At 41.2% G+C, this 12646-nt stretch overlaps 1 protein-coding gene across 1 annotated transcript in view; it reads right to left on the bottom strand.

Annotated features, from left to right (window-relative positions):
• The window catches only part of tbk1 (TANK-binding kinase 1), a 15115-nt gene extending 2816 nt beyond the window's left edge, over window positions 1-12299 (bottom strand). The window contains exons 1-13 of the mRNA XM_056456314.1: window positions 12199-12299; window positions 10559-10662; window positions 10082-10222; window positions 7543-7672; window positions 7010-7191; window positions 6535-6695; window positions 4932-5042; window positions 4666-4845; window positions 4359-4555; window positions 4188-4246; window positions 3807-3898; window positions 2178-2279; window positions 2001-2079 (exon numbers count right to left, since the gene is read on the bottom strand). Of these exons, the coding sequence (XP_056312289.1) occupies window positions 2001-2079; window positions 2178-2279; window positions 3807-3898; window positions 4188-4246; window positions 4359-4555; window positions 4666-4845; window positions 4932-5042; window positions 6535-6695; window positions 7010-7191; window positions 7543-7672; window positions 10082-10222; window positions 10559-10645 (1521 nt within the window). The 5' untranslated portion in view covers window positions 10646-10662; window positions 12199-12299. The remainder of the gene's footprint in view (window positions 1-2000; window positions 2080-2177; window positions 2280-3806; window positions 3899-4187; window positions 4247-4358; window positions 4556-4665; window positions 4846-4931; window positions 5043-6534; window positions 6696-7009; window positions 7192-7542; window positions 7673-10081; window positions 10223-10558; window positions 10663-12198) is intronic.
• Window positions 12300-12646: the final 347 nt, after the last annotated feature.

The following is a 12646-nucleotide window of genomic DNA, read 5'->3' as shown; positions in this document are numbered from 1 at the left end:
CAGTTTACTCAATGTTTACTCACTGTTTACCCGGTTTACTCACTGTTTACCCGGTTTACTCACTGTTTACTCACTGTTTACCCACTGTTTACCCACTGTTTACTCACTGTTTACTCACTGTTTACCCAGTTTACTCACTGTTTACCCAGTTTACTCACTGTTTACCCAGTTTACTAACTGTTTACTCACTGTATACCCAGTATACTCACTGTTTACTCACTGTTTACCCAGTATACTCACTGTTTACTCACTGTTTACCCGGTTTACTCACTGTTTACCCGGTTTACTCACTGTTTACTCACTGTTTACCCACTGTTTACTCACTGTTTACCCAGTTTACTCAATGTTTACTCACTGTTTACCCAGTTTACTCAATGTTTACCCAGTTTACTCAATGTTTACCCAGTTTACTCACTGTTTACTCACTGTATACCCAGTTTACTCACTGTTTACTCACTGTTTACCCAGTTTACTCACTGTTTACCCAGTTTACTTAATGTTTACTCACTGTTTACCCAGTTTACTCAATGTTTACCCAGTTTACTCAATGTTTACCCAGTTTACTCACTGTTTACTCACTGTATACCCAGTTTACTCACTGTTTACTCACTGTTTACCCAGTTTACTCAATGTTTACTCACTGTTTACCCGGTTTACTCACTGTTTACCCGGTTTACTCACTGTTTACTCACTGTTTACCCACTGTTTACCCACTGTTTACTCACTGTTTACTCACTGTTTACCCAGTTTACTCACTGTTTACCCAGTTTACTCACTGTTTACCCAGTTTACTAACTGTTTACTCACTGTATACCCAGTATACTCACTGTTTACTCACTGTTTACCCAGTTTACTCAATGTTTACTCACTGTTTACCCGGTTTACTCACTGTTTACCCGGTTTACTCACTGTTTACTCACTGTTTACCCACTGTTTACTCACTGTTTACCCAGTTTACTCAATGTTTACTCACTGTTTACCCGGTTTACTCACTGTTTACCTGGTTTACTCACTGTTTACTCACTGTTTACCCACTGTTTACTCACTGTTTACCCAGTTTACTCACTGTTTACTCACTGTTTACCCGGTTTATTTACTGTTTATTCAGTTTACTCACAGTTTACCCCATTTACTCACTGTTTACTCTATGTTTACCTTGTTCACTCACTGTTTACTTAGTTTACTCACAGTTTACTTACTGTTTGCCTTGTTTACTCAGTTTACTCATAGTTCACACACTGTTTACTCACCGTTTACACACTGTTTACTCGGTTTACTCAGTTTACACACAGTTTACTCACTGTTTACACACTGTTTCCTCTGTTTACTCAGTGTTTACTCGGTTTACTCACAGTTTACACACAGTTTACTCACTGTTTCCTCTGTTTCCTCTGTTTACTCACTGTTTACAGTGTTTACACACAGTTTACTCCATGTTTACCTGGTTTACTCACTGTTTTCTTTCTTCTGTTGAACACTAAAGAAGATATTCTGAAGAATGCTGAAAACCTGTAACCATTGACCTCCATAGTAGGAAAAACAAATATTATGGAAGTCAATGGTTACCGGTTTCCAACATTCTTCAAATGATCTTCTTTAGTGTTCAACAGGTTTGACAGAGGTAAAGGCTGAGTAGATGAGCTACACCTTTAAGTTAAAATAATAATAATTAAATAAGCATCAGAGACGCTGTATTATAAGTGAGAGCAGTTAAATCTGGATCAGGATCTGATGAGCAGATCAATATTCATTTAGCCGATACACACTCAGTAAACGTGTAAAGTGTGTAAAGAGTGTAAACGTACAGATCAGAGAGCAGCAGATGGGGGATACGTCGAAAACACACTTCACCAAGACACTCTTCCTATTCCAGGACTCCAGTGCTAGTGTGTGTGTGTGTGTGTGTGTGTGTGTGTGGACACTAATATATTGATCCTTATATTAATGTTTATCCTCATTCAGCCTGGTGTGATCTGGGTTTAATGAACGGCTTCACTCACCCGCAGCACCTTCTTCCTCGTGTCCCGGATCTCATCGTACTCGGCTGACAGGATATTTCCCTGCATCAGCGCCTCACAGCTGAAACACACACAGACGATGAGCAATGTGTGTGTGTGTATGTGTGCAGACAGCAGAAGAGTGTCTTAGTCCTCTATAACACACACACACACACTCACAGTTGTTCGCTGCGCTCCAGTGTCTGGCTGCAGTGGCTGCACAGGTGGAGCACCTCCGTCTTCTTGTGCATCGTCTCACTGTACTCATCTCTGATCAGCTCACTAAAACACACAGAACACACACACACACACACACACAGAGAAACACACACACAATCAAACACTCCATCCTTCGGGACAGAACCACAGGAACATCATTCAAAACATTCCTGTACACAGCTAAACACCTCTGTGTGGATTATTACAGTGTTGATTCAATCTGTTCACTGTTCATTTAGTTCAGTTCACTACTGACTCATTTTGGTCCAGTTGATTCATTTTGATTCACTGTTGATTCATTTTGATTCAATGTTCACTCATTTGGGTTCAGTTGATTAATTTTGGTTCACTATTGATTTATTCTGATTTACTGTTGATTAATTTTAGTTCACTGTTGATTAATTTGGTTCACCGTTGATTCATTTCAGTTCACTGTTGATTTTTTTTGGGTCACGGTTCATTCATTTTGATTCCCTGTTGATTTGTTCTGATTCACTGTTGATTAATTTGGTTCATTGTTGATTCATTTCAGTTCACTGTTGATTCTTTTTGGTTCACTGTTGATTCTTTTTGGTTCACTGGTGATTCATTTTGGTTCACTGGTGATTCATTTTGGGTCACTGTTGATTCATTTTGGTTCACTGGTGATTCATTTTGGTTCACTGTTGATTCATTTGGTTCACTGGTGATTCATTTCAGTTCACTAGTGATTCATTGTGATTCACTGTTGATTAATTTTAGTTCACTGTTGATTGATTTGGTTCACCGTTGATTCATTTCAGTTCACTGTTGATTCATTTTGGTTCACTGGTGATTCATTTTGGTTCACTGTTGATTCATTTTGGTTCACTGTTGATTCATTTTGGTTCACTGTTGATTCATTTTGGTTCACTGTTGATTTATTTTGGTTCACTGGTGATTCATTTTGGTTCACTGTTGATTCATTTTGGTTCACTGGTGATTCATTTTGGTTCACTGTTGATTCATTTTGGTTCACTGTTGATTCATTTTGGTTCACTGTTGATTCATTTTTGGTTCACCGTTGATTCATTTTGGTTCACTGTTGATTCATTTTGGTTCACTGTTGATTCATTTTGGTTCACTGTTGATTCATTTTTGGTTCACCGTTGATTCATTTTGGTTCACCGTTGATTCATTTTGGTTCACAGTTGATTCATTTTGGTTCACTGTTGATTCTATTCTGATCACTGGTAATTCAATTAATTTAATTTTTGATTCAATTTGGTTCATTGTTGATTCAGTTAATTTCAAGATTCCAATTCAGTAAAATAACGATTCAGTTCAGTTAGATATTGATTCAGTTCATTTCTATGTTGATTCAATTCAGTTCAACAGTGCTTCAATTTAGTTCACTGTTGATTCAGTTTGGTTTACTGTTCTGATTCTATTCCACTATAAGGTGATTCAAATAATTTCATTTTTGAGTCACTGTTGATTCAATTCAGATCAACAGTACTTCAATTTGGTTAATTGTTGATTCAGTTCATTTTAATACAAAGACAAACAGTGGTCAGAGTTCAGAAAATGATTCTTCATGATTCACTTTTTCATTTGATTCATTTGACTCACTTCAGGCCTCGGACTCCTTTCCTCACCAGCTCCTGGTACAGAAGCAGAGAATCTGATGTTTTCCACAGGTATCCCACATCACCTGCGAACGTCTGAGCACAAACACACACACAGATCTTTACAAACACACCCAAAGACGATCTCTAACTCAGTTCCTATGAATAAACGCCGGTTCTGAAAGTTTACTTTTCTGCACCGTTTATAAGGCAGTTGTTCATTATTCATTTAGTTCGTGGTTGATTCAGTAATTTCAATATTTCAATTCACTAAAATAAAGATTCGGTTCAGTAAAATATTGATTCACTTCAGTTCAGTGTTGATTCACTTCAGCTCAACAGTATTTAATTTGGTTCATTGTTGATTGAGTTCAGTGTTTCTCACCTTGGCGTAGCTGGCGTCCAGGTCCAGGTCGTAGCGTGGCTGTACTTTGGGTGGACTGGCTGTAAACACACAGGCCAGTGTTATGATCAGTTATTAAAACATGCTAACTGTTGTATACTTCTATACAATAACTGTGTATCATCTCTTCAACACTAGCGGCGCCAGACTCACGGTCCTCGAACAGCAGGCCCACGGTGTTGACGGGGTCTCTGCACAGGAGCATGATGGGATTGTCTCTGGAGGTCTTGGGGAAGGTCTGGGCCTGCCGGTTGGGGTCGAGCACGAGGCGTCGGCCCTCGTACAGCAGCTCCTGATGGGATGGAGTGATGTTGGTGCGTCTGAAGAGCAGCTCCTGGAAGAGGTTCGCTCTGGAGAACACAAGACCAGGAGGAAAACATCAGCAGAGGATGGACACACACACACTGAGCTACTGAGAGGAATGTTCACTTGTGTGTGAGCTGTGTGTGTGTGTGCTCACGTGTTGTAAGTGTGTATGTAGACGTGGTGCAGCGTGGCCTGCTGCAGACTAAAGACGTAAACCACGATGCGGTGTAAGATGTCGCTGGTCTCCGCGAAGAACTGATCAAACCCCCAGCACTTCTCCTGATCCGCTTCCAGGATATTGGCCAGCACCGGCGTCAGGAGGCTCTGCAGACCCCTGAAACACACACACACACATGTTCAGACATAATACACACACAAACACATATAACATGCGAGCTGTGCAGACACACACACACATACTTGGACAGGCTGCAGGAGATGGGCATCTCAGAGCTCCACTCGATCTTCCCATTCTCAAACTTCTGGTGTCCAGAGATAGCACCGGGGGGCTTCTCTGTGATGATCTTATACCTGCAGACAAATACGCACACACACACACACACACACACACACACACACACACACACACACACACACACACATACACACAATTATTGATCAATTATTGACCTAGCCTAGAGCACCATCTACTGTTATAAACTGGCCTAGAGTGGTGTCTGCTGTTAGAAAATGAGTCTAGAGCGCCATCTGCTGTTATAAACCTGCCTACAGTGCCATCTACTGTTATAAAACAAGCATAGAGCGCCGTCTGCTGTTTAAACACTAATCTAGAGCGTCATCCACTGCTATAAACACTAGTCTAGAGTGACATTTACTGTTATAAACTAGCCTAGAGCGCCGTCTGCTGTTAGAAAACAAGTCTAGAGCAATATCTACTTTTTAAAACCTAGCCTAGAGCGCCATCTGCTGTTATAAAATGAGCATAGAGCGCCATATGTTGTTATAAACTAGCCTAGAGCGCCATCTGCTGTTACAAAATGAGCATAGAGCGCCATATGTTGTTATAAACTAGCCTAGAGCGCCATCTGCTGTTACAAAATGAGCATAGAGCGCCATATGTTGTTATAAACTAGCCTAGAGCGCCATCTGCTGTTAGGAAACAAGTCTTGAGCATTATCTACTGTTTAAAAACTAGCCTTGAGTGCCATCTGCTGTTATAAAATGAGCATAGAGCGTCATATGTTGTTATAAACTAGCCTAGAGCGCCATCTGCTGTTATAAAACAAGCCTAGAGCGCCATCTGCTGTTATAAAACAAGCCTAGAGCGCCATCTGCTGTTATAAAACAAGCCTAGAGCGCCATCTGCTGTTATAAAACAAGCCTAGAGCGCCATCTGCTGTTTTTAACTAGCCTAGAGCTCTATCTGCTGTTATAAAACGAGCATAAAGCGCCATCTGCTATTATAAACTTGAATAGAGCGCCATCTACTCTTTAAAAACTAGCCTAGAGCACCATCTGCTGTTGTAAAACAATTATAGAGCCCCATCTGCTGTTAAACACTAGCCTAGAGCGGCATCTGCTGTTATAAAGTGGCCTAGAGCGCCATCTGCTGTTGTAAACTAGCCTAGTGCGCTATCTGCTGTTTTTAACTAGCCTAGAGCTCTATCTGCTGTTATAAAACAAGCATAAAGCGCCATCTGCTGTTATAAACTTGAATAGAGCGTCATCTACTCTTTAAAAACTAGCCTAGAGCACCATCTGCTGTTATAAAACAATTATAGAGCTCCATCTGCTGTTAAACACTAGCCTAGAGCGCCATCTGCTATTGTAAACTAGCCTAGAGCACAGTCTGCTGTTAAACCCTAGCCTAGAGCGCCATCTGCTGTTATAAAATGAGCATAGAGCACCACCCACTAATAAGCACTAACCTAGAGTGCTGTCTGCTGTTAAAACTAGCCTAGAGCGCCATCTACTGTTTAAAACTAGTCTATATTCCAGATAGATCTAATCAGTTCATCATGCTAACTCCACTAGCCGAGAGGATGAAGATAAAGGCTCCTACATGACTTCTTTGTTTCTGCGCGGCCCCTCAAAGGGTCTGAATGGCAGGCTCCCAGTGGCGGCGTGGTAAAACGTGACTCCGATGCTCCACAGATCCACCGTAGCCCCATATTTCTTCTGGTGGTCTTTCCTCAGCACCGCTCGCTCGTACATGTCTGGATGCTGAAATATCAAATATGTAAATAAATAAATGTGCACAACACAAACATTAAAGCAATGATCTGCAAACGTTGTGGGAACGTTGCTTTTGTAATGCTTTTATAATGTAATGCTAAATAATTGAAAGCTTAAATATCATATTTGTTTGTATTTATAACGTAACACATTCATGTTTTTAGAAAGCTCTTTTACTATAATCTTAAATAACTTTGAAAACGTTTTTCTCACTTACAGCATCGCTAACGTGAGAACATCAGTAGCATTGTGTTGTGTTTATGATATTACTGAAATTAAAGACTCTAGAGACCGTCTCTCACCAGATACTCCTCTGTGCCGTACAGCGATACGAACTGCTCGTCGTCCTCCAGCTCACGCGCGGCTCCGAAGTCTGTGAGTTTGTACACGGAGAATCCGTCATCTCCGATCACACGCATGATGTTCCCTGGCTTGATGTCTCGATGCACGATGCCGTACTCGCGCAGGTGATTCATTCCTGCCACTGAATCACACACCACACAAATGATTCACTCACATGATTCATTTGAGTCTTCAGTTTTGAGTGAATCTGATTCGTTTCACATGCGCTATAGGAGAATTGATAAACTAAATTGGCCGTAGTGTATGAGTGTGTGTTAATGAGTGTGTATGGGTGTTTCCCAGTACTGAATACTGTTTTTAGTGATGTTGCTGTCTTGTAATGTGTTTAATGTGCAGTGAGTGTGTTAAACTCGTCAGATGTGTTATTCAGTGTTCAACACTAACAGTGAGGTGTACATGACTCTGAGTGTTATGAACTTGTATTCATCTGTAATCAGTAATAGCTAATCCTGTGTTATTACACTGATCTTACCGACGTCCTGCAGAACGATGAGGAACTCGTCCTCCGGCAGGCCATACGCATTGGTGGGCTCCTCCAGGACGGTGTAGAGACTCCCGCAGGGGCAATACTCCATCACCAGCACCTTATGACGTGTGTTGGACTGACAGGAATAACATCATCAACACCGCATCATTAGTATTAGCAATGTTAGTTCTGCTTGACATCCACTATGAACACAAACCGGTCTGACGGGTCACACATGAGGAAGACGAACAGGGAACTGCAGATTCTGCTTAAACTCGTACGCTTTCTCTTTAGTTCTGTCTGATGTAAGAGTACATGTATCCTCATGTGTATAGGTTATGTGTATAAGTCTGGAGCTTGAGCTTGAGAAAGACAGCACACTGTTACACTACATAAACTTATTCTTCTGCCTTATTTATCTTCTTCTTAGACTATTTTAACAACGTATCTCCTGCTGCACTGTTCATACTGCAACCACCAAACACACCCTCACCTCCACACTATACTGAATTAAGGTGCTTTTTCATTTACAACTGATCCAGTTTTCCGAAAACTGACTTAGGAAATTCTGAAAAGTCCCGTTGACTAAACATTGGACCGAACTTTACCTCATAACTTTCCTCCAGACTGTCATACAGACTTAAGGTTGGGCTCATTTAACTCAGACTACCAATCTGCCAATGACTGATGACCTTTTAACTTACTAGCCATATCCTAGCAACCACTTCCAGCACCCTAGCAACTGTTCCATAGACTTCCATTATAAAAAACAGCCACTGACTTTACACTGGACAAACAACATGCTAATTCATACTAAATTCATGCTAACAACATGCTAGTTTATATTAGAAACATGCAAACATGCTGATTTATACTAGAAACAAGCTAACAACATGCTAATTCATACTAGAACCATGTAATTTATGTTAGCAACTGCCTAGCAACTACTCAGAACACCTTAGCAACCACCTAGCAAGACCTTAGCAACTGCCTAGCAACACCTTAGCAACGCCTTAGCAACTGCCTACTAACCAGACAGAACACCCTAGTAACCACCCAGCAACACCTTAGCAATGACCTTGAACACCTTGGCAACCACCTAGCAATGCCTTAGCAAATACTCGGAACGCCCCAAGCAACCGCCTAGCAACACCTTAGCAACCGCCTAGCAACCAATCAGAACACCCAAACAACTCATTAGCAACCACCAAGGAATGCCTTAGCAACCGACTAGCTCAGAACACCCTAGCAACACCTTAGCAATGACCTAGCAACACCTTAGCAACCGCCAAGCAACTACTCAGAACACCCTAGAACCACCTAGTAACACCTTAGCAATGACCTAGAACACCTTAGCATCCACCTAGCAATGCCTTAGCAACCACTCAGAATACCCTAGCAACCACCTAGCAACATTTTAGCAAGCCCATAAAACACCCTAGCAATCCCTTGGCAACTACTCAGAACACCCTAACAACCGCCTAGCAATGCCTTAGCAACCACTCAGAACACCCTAGCAACATTTTAGCAACCACATGAAACACTCTAGCAACGCCTTAGCAACTACTCAAAACACTAGCAACCGCCTACAACACCTTACGAACTACCTGGAGCTCGCTAGCAACCACCCAGCAACACCTTAGCAACCACTCAGAACACCTTAGCAACCGCCTAGCAACACCTTAACAACCAGACAAAACACTCTGGCAATGCCTTAGCAACTGCCCAGCAACCACTCAGAATAATAATAATAATAATAATAATAATAATAATAAATGTGATTTGTATAGCAATTTTTCCTACATGTATGCAACTCAAAGTGCTTCACAAACAACACACAAGCATTAAAATAAACCACAGAAAACTGACAAATAAAGCATAATAAACAACAGATATATAGTCAGATAAAGGCATATATGCACACACATATATCCACACAATAGTCCTCACATATGCCTGCACACACCACACACACATACACACACACAATACACATACAATGCATACTCTTCACAGCTTGTTGAACTCATACACAATTTTAATAAGATGCGTCTCAACACGCTGTAAACACATGAGTGCTGCGGGACTCTTTCACTTCACTTGAGAGACAATTCCTCATTATTGCAGAACAGTGACTTAAAGAAGAGCCGCCAGATCACAGCAGGTTAACAGAGTGAAACTCTACAAGTCCAGCGCTAGAAGAGCGTAGCAAACGGCTTGGGTTATATTGGATAAGCTGTCAGAAATGTAAGAAGGAGTCTGTTGTGTAGTGCCTTATAGACTAATAGAAGAGTCTTTTGGCATGATTACCCCAGTGAAATCATGCTGGAGTCTCTCTGTTGCACTTTACTCAGCTAATAACCACAGATAATATCAAATACACATACATTAATGACTGAAGATGGAGAAAATAGTGGAGTAAAGGCACTGAGCAGATGCTGGAGTACACATTTACATCCCTCAGTTCAATTCCTGAAGAGCTGCTGGACTGCAGTAAGTGGAGCATCGGTCATTCATCAGTGGAAGAGTGTGTGTTATATCTCACCTCCTCCTCCACGGCGAACAGCTTGACGATGTTTTTGTGATTGAGTTTCTTCAGCACCTCAAACTCCCTCATCTGCACGTCCAGCGGCCGCAGGAAGCTCAGGTTATTGAACACTTTGACGGCGTACAGATCGCCTGTTTTCTGCACACAGAGAGAAGACTTCAGCAGAGACACACACACATCCTGCAGACGTGTCCTGCTGTTTCTGTACAGATTTTATTCTGTTTACATCTGCTATTACTTTAACATGAGTTCAGACATGCTACATGGATCGCATACTGTTTTAGTGTACTATATAGTATGAAAGTATGTGATTGGGGACGCATCCTAGATTCACACATCCAGTTTAACAATCAAAAACTGAAGGTGATGATGTGTAAAGACATGTGTGAGGGAGAGTGTGCTGCATCAGAGCACAGACGCAGTGAATGCTGGTGGTCAGTGTGATGATGATGATGATGATGAAGATAACTTTACCTTGTGTCGACCGCGGTACACGTTTGCTGTGGCCCCCTGACCCAGCAGGTCGGACATCATCCACAGGTAATTAGCCGTACTCTGCATGATGACTGTAGATTCACCTGAACACACAGCACAGAGTCATGAGCATCATAAATCAGGTTAGGGTTAGGTGTTCAACACACTGATATGACAGGCCGGTGTACGATACTGACAGTATAACAACGGTGCATTAAAATACCACTCTAAAGTATGAGAGTCTGTGTAAATAACCACATCTGTTCTCCTGTTGAGCACTCTGGACTTTATTTTAAGACACATTTACAGTGTTTTGCAGCATGTCAGGCTAAATAACTCAAATAAATCCCTGACTACTGCTGTCTGCATTAGCTTTAAACACACAGATTTCTCTTCATTTATAAATATGTCACTGTGCTGTTTTTATTCTTCAGATGATCGCTGACTCCAGGGCTGACCTGTAGTTTTAGATGTGAATGCTCCTTTGCTGCTGCCCTAAATAAATGAATTAAAACCCTTTGACAACATGTAAATAAACATCTATACTGCAGGAATGGTAGAACATAAACTTGAACATTTCCAAACCGTAGTAAGCCCCGAGAGCAGTTATTATGACAAGTCTATGCTCACTGTATTACTATGATGATCACTCAGTGTTATTATCAGGGCTAATACTGAACATTCCAGCAACAGAACCCATGAGGCCAACAGAATATTCGTGTTCTGACCGGTAATGATGTTCTGAAGACATCAGCACAGCTCTTTATGCGCTAATACACTCATCAGATATGCTAAATGTTTGTCAGGTTAGTTTATTAAACAGTGGTCATCAGTTTTAGAAGCGCATTCTGGACAATAATAATATTCTGATCATTATTTATACTGCTACTGCGCTGACAGAACACTCAACAGAGACGGTCCATTATCATGGCATAATAATAATAATAATAATAATAATAATAATAATAAACATTTAAACAAATAAAAACATTGGAACTGAACGTTAGCAAAACATTGTGCGTTAGCTGCGAATATTAAAGGCACCACAGCTGCTCGGTTTCTTAACACTTTAGCTTTCGGTTCACTGACATTCACACGGAACAACGAAACACAGACATGATAAGCTAACGATGATTTAATAACACTGCGCGGAGTTAATAACGAGCATTCTGTCAATCTGCCCGCGTAGCGCCGTGACGTCACAGTTTTGCGGGACTTTCCCGCATCAGCGCGTGATTCTTTCAGCCTGTTTCTGCGTGAAACTGCAGTTAAAATCGGTTAAAAGAGAAATAAAAGCGAAAGTGAGTCGGTACGGTGTGGTTCCGAGCTTCAGTACGGGTTATTCTGACACTGAATCGACAGAAACTGAAGTCAGCTGTACATCTGACAGGATAAAACATGATATGATCACACAGCGATGTGTTATTATAAACATAAGCTGACGGATATCCGCGTCAGAACACAAGTCTGGGCTTTTTCTGTTCTATAAACACGCAGATCAGTCGAACCCTGCCGCTGTTCACCGTGTTTTACTATAGTAAAGCCGCAGTACTGAATGACGCGCTGAAGCGCGATGCAGCGAGCGCTGTCCGGTGATTATATGATCTATTTAATGTCAGAATTAGTGTTTATTTTCTCACCCCGAGAGCACGACAGCCTCTTCCGTTTTCCGTGTTTTCATCACGAGAGACACCGCGTCTCAATATCCGTCGAGTGCACTACCCGTACTGCACAGCACTACTGCACCGGAAGTGGGTGTGCAGTATGCAGGAAATAATAGTGCATTATGTACACGTTTCTGAAAGGTTTATCATTAAAACACAAAGTTTTGTGTTGTATTTGAACATGTTGTCTGTAGTGTTCACTGTACTGGTAGAGGTCTACGGAGACCGCCATTTTATGTAGCTAGAAGGGATACAGCAGCAGACGGACGTCAACCCCAACTCTAAAGCTAACCTCAGTAATGTAAAAACAGTAATTATACCGAGTATTATTATTAAATTACCCATTAAATTGTATTTTATTAATGTCTACCCCTCAAAATTATGTAAAAAACATGAATTATGACGACAACTATTTATATAAAAT

The sequence above is a fragment of the Danio aesculapii genome, chromosome 4 (genome assembly GCF_903798145.1).
Source record: "Danio aesculapii chromosome 4, fDanAes4.1, whole genome shotgun sequence".
Taxonomy (NCBI): Eukaryota; Metazoa; Chordata; class Actinopteri; order Cypriniformes; family Danionidae; genus Danio; species Danio aesculapii.
Note: the sequence above shows the minus strand (reverse complement) of the source record. Positions and strands in the feature narration are given on the sequence as shown.